The sequence below is a fragment of the Oxyura jamaicensis genome, chromosome 14, assembly GCF_011077185.1.
Source record: "Oxyura jamaicensis isolate SHBP4307 breed ruddy duck chromosome 14, BPBGC_Ojam_1.0, whole genome shotgun sequence".
Classification (NCBI taxonomy): domain Eukaryota; kingdom Metazoa; phylum Chordata; class Aves; order Anseriformes; family Anatidae; genus Oxyura; species Oxyura jamaicensis.
This window is the reverse complement of record NC_048906.1, coordinates 10,962,950-10,978,730: the sequence shown is the minus strand read 5'-3', so window position 1 is coordinate 10,978,730 and position 15,781 is coordinate 10,962,950. Positions and strand designations below refer to the sequence as shown.

At 41.9% G+C, this 15,781-nt stretch overlaps 1 protein-coding gene across 4 annotated transcripts in view; it reads left to right on the top strand.

Annotated features, from left to right (window-relative positions):
* The window catches only part of NPRL3 (NPR3 like, GATOR1 complex subunit), a 47,988-nt gene that overhangs the window by 10,156 nt on the left and 22,051 nt on the right, over positions 1 to 15,781 (top strand). For all 4 annotated transcript variants that reach the window (XM_035339852.1, XM_035339851.1, XM_035339854.1 and 1 more), the window contains 4 exons: positions 1,674 to 1,803; positions 5,125 to 5,199; positions 8,603 to 8,756; positions 9,572 to 9,653. In XM_035339852.1, coding sequence (XP_035195743.1) covers positions 1,674 to 1,803; positions 5,125 to 5,199; positions 8,603 to 8,756; positions 9,572 to 9,653 — 441 coding nt within the window. The remainder of the gene's footprint in view (positions 1 to 1,673; positions 1,804 to 5,124; positions 5,200 to 8,602; positions 8,757 to 9,571; positions 9,654 to 15,781) is intronic.

Genomic DNA, 15,781 nt, shown 5'->3' with positions numbered 1-15,781 from the left:
TCCAGTTGGAGGAAGCTTTACCTTTTCCTCATGAAATCCACATGTTGTGCAGACCAGTCCAGTACAGTGCACGGGTTCAGTGGCCCCAGGAGTCTCTGGCTAGTCTTCCCATCTCTCTGCTACCCCTCAGCTGTGTTCAGCATCCTGTGTGAGCAGAGCAGCTTGGGATTTGGAAGTTTGTACAGGGCTGCTCCTTCCATTAGCCAAACATAAGCAGGATGGTGAGGATGACCTTTTTGTACAAGCATCAGAGGCTTTGACAGCTTGGAAAGCTGCATCTTCAGTATATGTAGGTCTAATAACAGAAATAGCCCCTGGGTCATATGCAGATAGATACCCACGAAAGACCTGGCTGTGTGTTTGTCTTAGTTTCTGTAGTACTCCATAACTCACTCAGAGTGAACCAGGAGTGTGGTACATTAAGTCCTTCCCTGGGCACTGAGGGCTCGCTTGTGGCCAAGAGATAAGGTGAGTGCAGAACACACCCATGTCTGCCCTTTTCTCTGAGTGATACTGTGTTATCCGGGAAACCTGCGTGGTGGAGGGGGATGGTCTGACGGACACGCATCCATGAATGTAAATAAAGAAACTGGAATAAACATTGCCATTATTAAAAAACTGGTCTCATCAGAAGCTGGCTTGAAATCCATTTGGTTAAATGAGGGTCTCAGAAAAATTAAATGAGGAAAGAACATTGCTGATATCAAACCTTGCACTACTTCTGTCATGAAACAACAAGAAGTTCCCTCCAGCAGCTAACTGAGGTCCCCTTTCCTATTGATTTGAGCTTCACTGTCTCAGGGGACACCCTGAGGAACATGAATATTTTTAAAGAGAAGGCCAATGTTGTAAGGTCATCAGAAGTGATTGCAGAATTCTTCCCTTGTCACACTGGAATTCTTACCCATTTTTGGAGCTGTGGCTGTATTTTACTTGGCAGACTACTTGTAGATACTTGCTGTCCTGTCTCATGGTTGCAGCCTTCCCACCACAAACCCAGAGCAGTCCCCAGTACCACTAAAACATGTCAGCATTGAGGAGAGCCCATTGTCATGAACTTGTCTTGGTTTAGTTTATCAGATGAGGCCTGGTGATGCCGAGCAATTTTCAGAAGGGTGCTGCTGGTCCTTTGACCGCAGGTTGAGATTTGTTGAGTAACTTTGAATCTCACTGATTAGATTTGGGAAAGGAGGGACAAATGTAGAATATATTTTTCTTTTAATTGAATCAGCTCTGTCTTGCCTTCGCCTTTGCTGCAATGGGTGGCTTAAAGATCTTTGTTGTGCTTGAGTGACAGGCTGTCTTGATATGTAGTTGCTTAGTAAGTTCATTAATCTGCAGCTAAATCCAGGCAATGGCTAACTCAGGCTGTTTTTATATTTAAACAAACGCATCTAATATTACCAGTTTATTTTGCTGTGCATGTATGTACTGAAATAAGCATGACACCACAGTCTTTGTCTTGAACGCTTCCTGTTCTATAATTGTGATGATCTGACAGATGTAATTAAGGGATTCTTAATTTTCAATAATTGGGGTTATTCCAGGTACAGCAATGCATACACAATTTACAATATGTAAAACTTCACAAGTTAAATATATCTGTATTTGGAGGAACATTCTGGGGCTATGCTTTTTGAAAATTGCAATAACTTCTGTTTCTGCTCTTCAAGGTTTTCAGATGTCATCCTGGCAACAATTTTGGCTACAAAGTCAGATATGTGTGGCAAAAAATTTGAACTGAAGATTGATAATGTTCGCTTTGTCGGCCACCCTACATTGCTTCAGCATGCCCTTGGGCAGGTATGGTAAGAGATTTGCTTGCGGGGCATGCTTTCTTTCAAACTTCATGGCTTAGTTAGGAAACCTAGAATTTAGACTGGATATGTTTGCTTTTGATCCTGTTTCCTCCTGATTTCTGATTCTTCTTGATGCTCAAAGCTGCCTTTCTGTATTTCCAGATAACTACAGTGAGTGGCAAACTAAGGGAGCTGTGTCAGTGACTCACAGAAACCCATCTGGTTACATTAGAAAAGGAGCTGGAGTAAACAGAAGTAGTACTAAGTGGTCCAGCTCAAAAAGCTGTTTCTCACCATGTTAGTTGCAAGTTAGCTTTTTATCACATCCAATTAGTATGGCAGTAAAACAAACAAACAAACAAAAACAAACAAAAAGACAACCCCAAACCTTAACAGATGTTGAAAAGAGGTCTAAAATTTTCTTGTGGAGAAATTCAGGCTGCTGTTTGTATTCAGACCTTGGTTTATGGTCTGTGTTTTAGCTGATTGGAGTGAAAGCAGTTGTCACCCAGCTATGGAAAAGGCCCAGCTTAAATCTAGGAAAGAATTTGCATGGTTCTGCATGCAAGATATTCCTTTTCCTATTCCTTGTCATGACAGACTGTAAAAATGAACTAGGCTTTGGTAATTTCTAAATCCAACACTAATCTGTATCACTGAACTGCTTTCATCTCCTTTTTTGTCAAATTTGCTAAGTCGTTCATTTTTCCAGGCAAAAATCTGCTTGCCAATTCTGTCATCCTTTCTATCTATAATTAGAGTTGCAAACAGATTGTTGGCAACTGCTGCTTGATATTTAGAGGACCAGACTGCTTTAGGACTGCTTTGATCCAAGTAAGAAGCTGGCTTCAAGCATCAAAAGGTGCCAGTGTTCCACTTCTGAAACTCTCGTATGAGTACAGGAAATGTGACTGAGCATCACCAAGACTCAGTTCTCAAATGTTGGAGCTGTTTTGGAAAACAGAATACTGATGGATGGGCAAGCTGGGGTGCTGCCAGCAGGGTCTGTCACCAGTCTCGCAGAAGGCAAGCAATGAACTGGGCCCAGGGTCCGTCCAGAGAGCTCAGCCAGGAGCAAAAGGAGATGGAGCCACAGGTAGGGCTAGAGGACAAGGCTGCTGTGTACATAGTGCAGTCCTTCCAGGAGACACGCTACCTGCAGCGTAGGTCTGAGGCCCATCCAGGAGACAGGGCTGGAGCCGCCCAGCTTCAGGGACCAAAGGCTCCATACTGAGCTTAAATGGGGCTCCAGGGTCATGCACGAGTGGGTGTGGGGTGCCTCAAGGCCATTAAGACTGTTTGGTGCCCTCAGGGTCCTGACAACAGTGGTCTGTTCTCCCACAGTACCAGGTTCATTTATTTTGCCAATCTTGTCCAAAAGGCACAACTTCGTAATTGTGGTGTAGTGAGTCTAAACTAAGTTGAAAAGTTGTATTTGCATTTGTTTACCACACGTTATACATTTTCTCTGCTTGTAGTCACTTTTATCCTAATTGCATGAAAACCCTCTTCGTTTTCAATTTGTCTAAATAAAATTACATCTACGTAAATAAACATTATAGAGTGCTGTAAATGCCTTTTTGTTACTTCTAGTAGAATTTTTTTCTTGGCTGTGTCTTATCACCCCAGTAGGCACCCAGAACTTTCTAGTTTCCAGAACCTTCTGGATGTGGCAGCCCTCTCTACTAGTTCATTTGGGTCTAAATCTGGACCCTTATGGGACCCTAATGGGACCCTTAGGCAGTTAGGAAGAAGCTAGACTATTTCATCCCTGTCCCATGGAGCAAAAGCAGTGACTGAAGTAACCTGACAGTCTCTGGTTTGGATTTCTTTGGAGTTCATGCTGCAATAAGTTACTTCACAGGACAGCTCAGCAAATTCTTCTTCAAATGAGATTCAGGAATTACAAGAGCATCAACATTTAATCGTGTGCCAGACTGTCTTTTATGTAATGATATCCTGAATTCTTAAATTATTTCATCATTTTATTTTCCAGCTTAGGTCTTCTTTTTTCCACTCAAGAGTGGCTATGAAAACTAGCTGTATTCCAGCTGATGTTAATGGTTGATTTTAAGGGAAGAATGATCAGTCCCTGCACTTAATGCTTTTAAGTCTTTATTGAAGTTCACAAGACATCTTGTGAACTTCAAAAAAGAACAAATAAGTACAGTAAATTGTTTTTGCCATACCCCTTGTCACTGCCTTTTTGATAGAACTTCACTTAACAATTTAGAGAAGCAAAGATATGTGTTACTACTCCTAGTTTTTCCGATTTTTAAGTGAAAGCATTCAAGAGTTCACCAGTGAGCAGTTTGTTGCTGATGCTCAGTACTTGCCAGCAAGGCTGGATGCAGTTTTGCTGTTGCTAGTTCCTTTGTGTTTGCCCTGCCTCGGACACTGCGTTAAGTGTATGCCCGTTCATTGGGTAGGGGCAGAATTCTAGGCTGGATGATTGTTCAGGTGGTTTATACTTCAGGTTGGACTGGGTGTTCAGCAGGGTGCTTCGGGGAAGGCAGGGGTGTCCTCTGGATTTTGTGCTCCATCTTGTGGTGACGCATGGTTGATTCGGAGATGTTAGTACTGGATTTGCAAATTCATCTTGCTTGTCTTCACTTCCTCTGTGCCTCCCCACAAGAAAGCCTGTACATGTGCTAAAGATGATGACACTAGGAAGCCTTCTGTTGCAGAAAGAGCATGGGGGGGGGGGAGGAAGGAAGGCGTGGGGGATGGAGAATGTATTTGAAGTCCTGCAGGAATGTAAACCAAACCTTTTATCTTAGTATTGTGTAAGTGCATGAGATTGAATATGGGCAGTTCTAGAGCACAGTTTCTCTGGTAAAAACAACAGTTTGCAACATGATGCAGTCCAAATGGGGATTTTAGGAAAAAGGAGAATATGCGTGGCATGGGGTGAGAAATCTGTAGTGTTTTCTGTGTTTAACGATATATCACAATTGTGCTGAGAAAAGTTTATATCTGGGGTCCCTAATGGTGCTAGAGTGCATTAGTTAAGACATCTACTAAGACTGCTGTCTTAACTGTTACACATTTCTATGATCCTTACCAAAATGTTTTGGTTTATGTTTTATCAGCTTCTCAGAAAGTGTAAATAACTGTAACACTTTTATAAGAAAATAATTATACAATTTTATTTTTTACAAGTCAAATTTTGATGGTAGAATTTGATTTGTCTGCACTCATCTCTCAGCAAACTGTTACTTGACTGAGTTGTTTTCTTTTTCCTTTTTTTTTTTTTTTGTTTCCTGCCTTCATTACTTGTTCCAGAGGACACTAGCGTATGGGATTTCTTTTAAATATTTTTCAGGTATCCAAAACTGATCCCTCGCCAAAGAGAGAGATGCCCACTATGATTCTGTTCAATGTGGTGTTTGCCCTAAGGGTAAGTAAGGACTGTCTTCTTGTCATCTGGTAATGGAATCTCCTTCAGATGTGTAACAGAATGCAGTAGGCTCATGTTGCCCTAATTTCTTATAAAACAGTCAGTGCCTGATTTCACTGGGAGGTTTTCATTTGAAACAACAAAACTGAACAAAGTAGAACATGACACTGAGAAGTTAGTAAGATTTCCATCCCAGCACTATGTAGCCTCAAGCACAGTTTTTCTCTTCAGGATCCATCTTAGAGCTTTTTTGTTCTGGTTTTTAAAAACCCAGACTATAAAGGCATGCACGAAATCACTTTGAAAAATAGATATGAATCCTGTTACAAATCTTGCATGTGTCTTGTCTGTTGTTATTGACGAGCTGCTAACCTGCTGTGATGTTTCTAATCATGCAATTGAAGCTCGTCCAAGTTAGCTATGTGGAAAAGCAGTCTTTTCTTACTGTCCTGTATGCCAGATGCCATTCTCTCCTCTGCTTCTGCCTGGGGTAGGTCCAAATCCATACAGCTGCACTAGCACATTGCTGAGCCCTTGTGGCTCCGTGCAGCTCTGGCCTTGTTGGTCAGTTCTGCACCAGAAGCAGAGGCAGCAGCAAGCATGGACGGTGACATGTGTTTGGACAGACATACAAGTTAGGGCCCTGCCATGGCTTTGGTTAACCCAAGCTCGTTCAGTGTGGAGCCATTCAGAAATCTGCTCTGTGCTCTCTAGAGCCATTACATTTTCCAGTAAGGTTTGCCAGCTCGGATCCAGATCTGGATGGGTGCTGGGTCTGTGTGTTAGCACTGTGCTGTAGTTTCTTGAAGACATCAGCTTGGGGTGTCTAGGCTGGCTGGATCTGAAGGAATGTGCACTTAAAAGTTCACATCTTTAGAGAATTATTAAGGGAATTAACTTAAAACTTGCTGATCATGCCACAAGCTGACCTTTAAGCTGGAGCTTTTGTTTCTCTCCTAGAGTGGAGAGTTTGCCGTTGCAGGGCACGGCTTCCATTTCTCTAATAAGGCTGTGCTTTGTGTTTAGTTCAATCATTTTCAAATCAGAACCAAAGGATAGAGTTTAGGCTCATGTTTAGAAGGGAATGGCATTTGTTTGTTTTTTCCTTTCTCGTCTCATGGCATTTTTCTGAGTAGGGACCATGTTCCTGGGATCACGGGCTTGCAGTTTCATCTAAAACTGGTCTGTGGATGAAGGTGTTCTCGATTTAACATCTGAAGGTTTTTTTTTTGGCTGTCCTTCTGTATTTGGACAAAGCCTATCACTTTTTTTTTTTTTTTTTTTTTTAACCCTGATGCTGTTTTTGAAATGATACATCAGAACAACACTGTTTAGAGCCCTTAATCATGCTGTATGATGTAGAGCCATGTGCCTCAGCTCATTACCTCCAGGCCTCTTTATAATTAGTTGGATAGTGTTTGAAAGCTGCCTCTTTTTAGCCATGAGATTGTTGTAAAAGAATGAGCATGCCACAGAGCAACTGGCTGTATGTAGCATTCTGAATGAGTAGCAGGTACATGTGAGGAATAAATTGACTTCGATGTTAAACAAAAATCTGGAGCAAATATGTGTTTTCCTTGGAGTTTCTTTTTAAGTCTACTCTATTGATGAGATGTTGGTATCCATGTTAAGGGATCCTGGTTTGGCTAATTTGATAGTATAAAACCCTAGAAATTTAATTATGTTCAAGCTTTATTTGATTTCTGAGCTCTGGCTTTCTCTTCACAGCCCACAGGTTACATCTGTGGAGCTATCATACTATTTTTGTGGCACATAAGCATGTGAAGCAACATGCTGAAAAGGAAGGATGGTATTGGAATAGCTGTCTTGCTGGAAATTACTGATTTTTGCTTGACAAGTACTTTGGATACCATGTCATGATTTTAAAGCTTCCAGCTCCTTGACTGTGAAGTGACTTTTTTTTTTTTCCCCCCCCTTTTAGCACTGGTACTTTACACATGGCCATAGTCTAAGTGGCTTGTCCTCAGTGGAAATGCAAGGTTTCACAAGAGACAATTATCCCAGTTTGAATCAAACAAGGTATCTGTGCTTTGGGACATTCTTAGGTTAGGAAGTGCCAAATTTGCAATACAGAAGTTGATTTTAAATTTCACACATTAAGAGCCGTTAGCTTCAAAAGTTTTGATCTTTTAATAAAACAGTATGCTTTGGTTATAGGCAAGTGTTTGCATGTTCACCAGCACACACGTACATTCCTCTTGTCTGCATTTCTTTAGGATCTGGTTTCTAGTGGTTCTCCTAGGAAAGCTCACTTTTTGGCATTTTGGCACCGTGAGGATATTGATGTAATATGTGCTTAATATAGCATTTAATCGTATTTGCCAAATGAGACACTCTTAATTCATAGAGAGCTGTCAAGTTTTTGGAAAGTGCTATGTGTAAAGCAAGTGAATTTTTTTTTTTCCTAGCAGAGTCTACTGCACTGCAAAGTGTGGGTGGAGGTATTCTGTGATAACGATGAGCCCATCTGCAGCGGGCAGACAGAGCAGGCAAAGTCCCAAACACTGTAATCAGCACTGATCCTGCTGTGTTTAAGCGCAGGGTTACTAACGTGTCGTGACTCAGCAAGAAGAGTGGAATTTGAAAATGTTGACTCATGGTTTGCTAGTTTACATGCCAAGTTATCACTTGCTAGAACTGTAAATTCCTTTAAAAGTCTTAACAAACACGAAGCAGCTGCTTACTGTGCACTTTCTGACTAGAGCTGCTGAGTCCCCCCTTATCAGCTGTACTTACGTGATAGACTTTTCTAGCACTTTCATTCTGGGACTTGCACAAATGCAAGTGTTTGTAATAAGCCACATTTGTGAAATGCTTTGGAATGTATGTCCAGATTCATTTTGTTTTTGTATCAAAGTGTTGATCATTTGTTGGTACTACTTATATACTGACAAGACAAATACTAGTTGTATAAGACAAACTTCAGTACAGCCAACATGGCGAGAGTGGGCTGTGTTAAAGGCACTGCAGTCCTTATACCCCCAGTGAATTTAACCTGAACATTGTGATGCTCTTCCTTTTCAAATAACTTGACATTTTCTATACTTGCTATGTGAAATTGAATTCTTTGGTCTCTTTGCTAGCAAAAGGCCTAGTAACAGCTGGAAAAAAAACAGATATGAGTATCATACTCCAGGTGCTGTGTTAATTTCATGTGCATGAACAAGTCTATAAATCCCTCAGTCTCCTCTTCCTTAACTTTGGACATCTCTGAGAATTTTGTTACTGTCAGAGAAAACTCCATTCTTTAGCCAGTTGCCAGAGAGACTGACTTCTGGTATCTGCTGAAGATGATTGCTTTGATTACTTATCCATCACTCTAGTTCCGTAAATGTGACTGTGGCTGAATGACCAGACAGTTTCCCTTCTGTGTTGCCTGTAGGCCAATGCAGATCCATCAGTGATAAACTGCTTACACAACCTTTCCCGTCGAATCGCCATCGTCTTGCAGCATGAGGAGCGCCGCTGCCAGTACCTGACCAGGGAGGCCAAGCTGATCTTAGCAATTCAGGATGAAGTGTCTGCCATGTCAGAAAGTAAGTGTTGAGCTTAGCTTTGTGCATAAATGTATTTGTGCAGGAGCACTTTTTCAAAGCAGTGCTGGTTGTGCCTTTTTCTTTTGTGGCTGGGATCAGTATGAACAAGTTTTGGTGCTCTTTAGCATTCTTACAGCTTTTGACTGCATTTTGCCTCATCCAATAAAACTATCCCTGTGCAGAGATGTCAGCTTTAGAAGTGATTTGGTTGCTTTCCTTGCTAGCTTGGTTCAGAGCAATCATTGGAGAGGGTGTACTGAACCATCATGTTTGGATCTGCCTGTCAGGATGATTTGGAAGAACTCACATGTAGCTACTTCACCCAACCTACAGCAAGTTTCCTATGCTCCAACACTATGTGTTTAGTTATTAGACTTCTTGTGTGGACATTTTACTTTTACATGTAGTTTCCTTGGCCAACAGATTTTTATACACAATGTTTTTACAGAACATGCTTTATAGCAATTTACTATAATAATGTGCACCATCTAAGGTGAATTCTTACTGACACATCATCTTGCTTCAAGTATTGAAAATAAAACCTAGTATGTATAAAAACAAAAACACTTAAAATGATCACATGTCAAGTGCACAGGTAATGTGTTTAACTAAGCTGAGGATCAGAAGTTGGCATTAATTCACTATTATTATCTTAATGGTTAACTTGGATTATCATAAAAGCTTTGAAATAGAAATGTAGATTAAAAAGATATGGATTCTGTGCCTAAGGTAGTGGTTTTGTCTAGAGGGGAAAAAGGAAATTCTCTCTGCTTTGAAATTATTTGTTTGCTTTCTTGTTTTGAAATTTTCGATAGCCACAGAAGGGCCACAGTCACCTTTTCATCATATCCTGCCCAAGTGCAAATTGGCCAGAGATCTCAAAGAGACTTATGACAGGTAAGCAGGATTTCCTTCATAGCTCATAGTATGTTGCTTGTCACTGAAACCTCTTGGCCCTGTTCCTTAGGAGGTTATCTATCTCTTTATGCTGCTGACTCACTGGGATTTGGGTTTAGGCGAGGTGGAGCAAAGTGGAGGCTAGGTGTCAGGTGAAATGTTTGCAGAATTGCTGTTCCAATCATCACCTTGGTCTCCCTTTGGGTATATTATGTTTCTTAAAAGTTGGTGATCTGTTGTGGTTTCAGGAATTATTTTCCTCCTTGGCACAGAGGCACATAAAGATAAATGAATTGTAAAACTGAGAAATCTGAATATGAAAATATGATTATTTTGTCTCTGTAGTAGTGCTCTAAACCTGCAAGTAAGATAAAAATGCTGCATATAGCACCGATGGCAATGTTAGATACCGCCTTGGCTTCATTTGGTTACACTGTGCATGTCTGGACAGTGAATTTGGATTAGGTGGTGAGACTTTCAGCAGAATGGAAAGTATAACATGCTGTTTCTTGACTAGATTAAAGGTTCTGGTGAGGATTTCAAAGAATTGTTGAGCTAGTGTTGAATTTCAGCAGGAGCTGGGCACCCAGCTCCTCCAGCATACTGCTTCAACAGCATGTCGGTGCTGACTCGTCATGCAGAGCAGACACCTTCATTCAGGATATGCACTTGGCAAGAGAAGGACAGAAGACAGGAAGGTTTTGGGGGGTGAAGGATGAGCCCCTTGATTAGTGTGTTTGTCTGGACTTAGGAAAACTATTGTTGAGTTCCTTCGTTGACTGTCAGGCACAGTGTATGATCTTAGAGCAACTCTTTAGCTTCCCTAGGTCACGGTTCCACGTGTTCAAAGGGAACAACCACAAAGACCTGGAAGGCAAGGCACTGAAAACCTAGGTAATTTAATGATTGCAAAGTAAATTATAAAACTTCTAGTAAGCTGTTGTTACTGTGTTCAAGAGCTGTGAATTTCAGCCTGTTTGGAATGAATGTAGCATATTGTTCAATAAGATTCTCACAAAATGTATACTAAATTTTAAAATAAGGCTTTTTTTTTGCGTAGCCTGTAATTCTTATATCAAACTTTTCACTTGCTTTTTACATTTCTCTGTTCCTCTCAGGGTATGAATTCATGACTGGGCAAATACTGATCTTGTTTCCAAACATTTCAGTGACACAGTGACATCTTGTGGCATTTAACTGTGACTGGAGGAACATATAGCCCAAGCTCATGGAGTAATACTACTGTCCTTCCATGAAATAAGGAGCAGCCTGGCCATGGAGAAACACACATTGGTGCTGGCTCCCAGATATAAAATAAAGCAGTCTCCCACATTTAGGCATTGTGGGTGGGGGAGAGGGCATGCATGTCATATTTTGACACTATTTTGCATGGCATTGTCACAGGCAAATTAAGAATTAAACTGTTGGTGAAAGGATAAATGACCTTGCATTTGATTGGAAAGCTCTCTTTGAAGAGTCATTAACAGTGTTAGCTGGATAGGTTATAAGGTGGTGTTCTGCATTTTCCATTAATGCTTTATATGAGAAAATAGGAAATATGCTTATTACACCAGCAGGCAGATAGGGTGAGAGATGCTGCAGCACGTAGCAGGGCAAGCGTATAACTAAAATATTTTTTGGTCAAGTAGAAGAAACTGTCCAGCACTGGAGGGACAGGGACCTGCTGGAGCAGGTCCAGAGGAGGCCATGAGGATGGTCAGGGGCCTGGAGCTCCTCTGCTGTGAAGAGAGGCTGAGGGAGCTGGGAGTGTTCAGCCTGGAGAAGAGAAGGCTCCAGGGAGACCTTAATGTGGCCTTTTAATACCTAAAGGGGGCTTGTAAGAAAGATGGAGAGAGACAAGGGCAAGTAGTGATAGGACAAGGGCTAATGATTTTAAACTAAGAGAGGGTGGACTTAGATTATGTATAAGGGAGAAATTCTTCATTGTAAGGCCCAGGCTGCCCAGAGGAGCTGTGGGTGCCCCATCCCTGGCAGTGCTCAAGGCCAGGCTGGATGGGATTTGGGCAGCCTGATCTAGTAGATGTGCCTGCCCATGGGACTAGGTGATCTTTAAAGATCCCTTCCAACCCAAACCATTCTATGATTCTGTGATAAGTGCATGCAGTGACAATGTACTGGTTTAAATATATGGGCATTTCTGGCATAGCTTTTGGCATAAGGAAACGTCATAGTTAGGTGGAGAGGGCACTTTGAATTGCAGATGGGAACACATCTCTCCATTTGAGATTTACTCAAGCCAGCATTTCCTAGTGCCTGCTTGTTTTGGAATTCCAGTCAAGTGCTTCTTGAATTATTGGAGTTGCTTCAGAATTGCTGTCTAGCCCTTGGTTTCCTGTAGATGGTGCTGAGGTATTTCAGGCAAGACCCAACATGTCCCTTAGTAAGTTGGTTTGTAGTAAACCATGAGTGTATGAATCTTTTTATAGCTCAGTGTCCTTTGCATTTTGAATGAAATGACCTTATTTTATAAGGTAGTAATCAGTAGCCAGGACATTGTAACTGTAGTGCTACTGCTGCTGTTGTAACTGAGTATTGTTAAACTGACAGTTTGGAGGTAAACAACATCTAGTTCCTGGGACCTTTTTGACTAATAGCTAAAACCAGATGTTTCTCTTCCATTAGTTGAGAAAACAAGTTTGAAAACCCTTTTCACCTTCCCCCCAGAGGAAGGGGAACCTTTACTGGTTTTACAAGGGGGGCCTCCTACAAGCCAGCATTCAATTTAAGGAATTAAGACTACTTTCACCAATTGCTATGTACAGAGCATATAATTTGTGAGCTTGATGACAGCTAAGTGCCCATCTGTTTTTAGCAAATTCCTATTAGCTTTATATTAGAAGAAAAGTGAAAATACGATTTTTTTGGGGGAAGAAAGGATTGGTTTTTGTTTGTCTTTAATACACAAAGAGCCTTTATATATTTTAGCCTAGTGGGATTTGAACTGACTGGTGGATCTAGCCTATCTCATCACCTTAAGGAGAAGAGGAATAATTATATGAAAATTAATGAATTATTATGTTATTTATATGACTGTAATATGACATATAAGCCAACTACAGTTAGTTGACCAAAGGACAGTGAGTGTGTCTTTTACAGGGAAGTGTAAAACTATTTGAAAGCTCCAAATAGTCACAACCTCAAGCAAAAATAAACTCAAAAGCTACAAGCTCACCTCTGCAAAACTAGCAAACATATTAATATATGGTGTAAATAGGATAAACATAAGATGTGGTATGCGTGTAGGAATTCATAACTGGTTTATAAAACGTGAGGTGGGATTGTCTGTGCTTTGCTGATAGTTGTGAAAAAGAAGGCTGGAATTCTGTAGGATACCGGCCAACTTTAAGATTCCAATTTTGGGGGGAGTAGATCACAGTTGCTATTCAGGGCAAAGCATGAGAACAGTGCAAAAGAGCATTGATATTCCCTAAAATATTCCACAGCTTCCTGCAGCTTGCAGCTCTGGAGGTTCTTTCTGTATATTCAACAGCCTTAAGCTGATCTCATTTCCCGAAATTAGTTCACTCTCCTGCATGCCAAAGTAAATATTTAACAACCACAGCATCCTCTGATAAGGAACTCCATGGCTTAACTGGTTGCTCTGTTTCTTTCTGTTTCTTTTTGAACTTTGCTCCTCCTCCCAGCCTCATTAGATACATCTTAGGTCTTACACTGGAGAGACAGTGAACAGCTTTTTACTGGTTGCATCTCCCTGATTCATTTTCAGATTACTACAAAATCCCCTGTCAGTATCCTAATCCTTTGCTATGTATCCCTCAGCATCACTCATCATGTATCATCTAAGCAGAGATTTCCAACAAAAAGTGTTGAAATTAAGCTTTTGTGAGAGAAATGGAACATCAATGAGAATTTAATGGATGATTAGAATATGGAGAATGAAGCCATTTTTACCCAGTTACTTGCGATGTTTGTGGGAATCTGCATTCATGCCTGTACTGTTCCATGTGTTCATATTGATAACTGGCCTGGAAAAAGGGGCAATGTGTGAAGTGACAAAGTTTACAGATAATAGCAAAGGGAATAAAAATGCAAACAGTTGAGGAAAATTTGAAGAAAGGTTACTGGAGACCAATTGAAGAGCAGATGATATTCTCTATAGTTAGATGTAAAGTAATGCACGTGAGACAAAACAAACCTTATATAACTGCTCTGAAAAGGGCTTTTGGAATTACAGCAGATAGTTCAGTGTAAAACCTCGGGGTGCAGTAGCACTGAAAAAATCCCCATAAAATGTGAAGAGAAGTTGGGAAAGGAGCAAAGATGAAAAGAGAGAATCCTGTACATTTCTTGTATATCTACCATGCATTTGAAATCTTTGTGTAATTCTATGTTTCCTGTCAGGGGCTATTTAAATGTGTCCCGGAGCCAGAGGTTCGTGGTACAGTGCTGGCCTGCGCAGCGTTCTCACCTTCTGTGGTCCCGCATCTTCCTGGTGCTGGACTCAGGGTGGGATAGTGAGGTCTGTGCTCTGATTTTGCCTTCAGATTTGATCTGTTCATTGCTGCTAGATAAAGATGATTCCACTTTGGTTTCTAACTGTGTTTCAGTCTCTTTAGGATAGAATCAGCATAGTGGAGCTGGCGCCACATCTTTTGAATAAGGACATCGTGTTACATGTGCTCAGTGAGCATGGATATCCCCACTCACACAGGACTGTTTGCTCCACAAATTTAATTGTTTGAGAAGAGCAAAGTCGAAGTGTAGCTAGGTAACTCTGTAATGCAACTTCGATAACTTACAACTTGTTTTCTTGGTACTTTCTTCTGTTGCCAGTTTTTGGTGTTGTGCTTCTGTCTCTAAAGAAGGAAGCTTCTGGGTGTGCATGGTCCCCAGCCAAACAGCTGGCAGCCAGCTCATGGGGATTCATGAGGCTTACAGTAAAAAGCTTGCTAAATAGATGACTTTGTGGGGAACAAATAAAAGTGAAAGCAAATGCAGATCCAAACTTCAATTTCACACAATAACAGCATGGTTGAGCCGGGAGCCCCCCCCAGGCCCATCTGCTCCCACCCTGCCCCCACAGGGCCACCCCGAGCAGGGGTCCCAGGTCCTTGTCCAGGTGGCTTTGGGAGATCTCCAAGGAGGACACTCCACAGCCTCTGTGGGCAACCTGTGCCAGGGCTCTGATACCCGCACAGCACAGAAATGCCTCCTGGTGCTCAGAGGGAGCCTCCTGTGCTCCAGTTTGTGCCCACTGCCTCTGGGCACCGCTGAGCAGGGCCTGGCTCCATCCTCTGTGCTCCCTGCCTTCAGGGGGTTGTAGACATCGGTGAGATCTCCCTGAGCCTCTTCTTCTCCAGGCTGAGCAGTCCCAGCTCTCACAGCCTCTCCTCACAGGAGAGGTGCTCCAGTCCCTTCATCAGCCCTGTGGCCCTACATTTGACTTTTCCCAGTATGTCCAGGTCTCTCTTGTACTGGTGGGCCCAGAACTGGACACAGCACTCCAGGCGTGGCCTCACCAAAGCTAGGCAGAGGGGAAGGATCACCTCCCTTGACCTGCTGGCAGTACTTTCTCTGATGCAGCCAAGGATACCGTTAGTCTTCCTTGCAGCAAGGGCACACTGCTGACTCTTGTTCTACTTGGTGTCTACCAGGACTCTTAGACCTTTTTCTGCCAAGCTCCTTTCCAGCTGGGTGCCCCCAGCATGTGCTGGTGCTTGGGGTTGTTACTCCCCAGGTGCAGGACTTCGCACTTCTCATTACTGACCGCCATGAGTTTCTTGACAGTGCATTGCTCCAGCTTGACAGGCTTCCTCTGGATAGCTGCATGGCCCTCTGGTGAATCTCACTCCTCACAGTTTTGTGCCATCTGCAAATTCAGTGAGGGTGCACTCCATCCCATTGTCCAGTCCACTTTCTGCGACTTTACTGTATTTCATGAATCCTTGCATGTATCTTGGTGAAACTAATTGATTTTGACTGGCTAAGTGCAGTCACATACAGTGTTGCTGGTGGTTGTAGTTTGTTCCTAGCCAGATTATTAGAGACTTAAATGATTTTCCATCCGCAAGGGGAGGAGTGAAGGCGAAAACATTACATAAAGCTAGCTATAGTGAAGGTTTGAAATTGAATGCAAATGTAGAAAA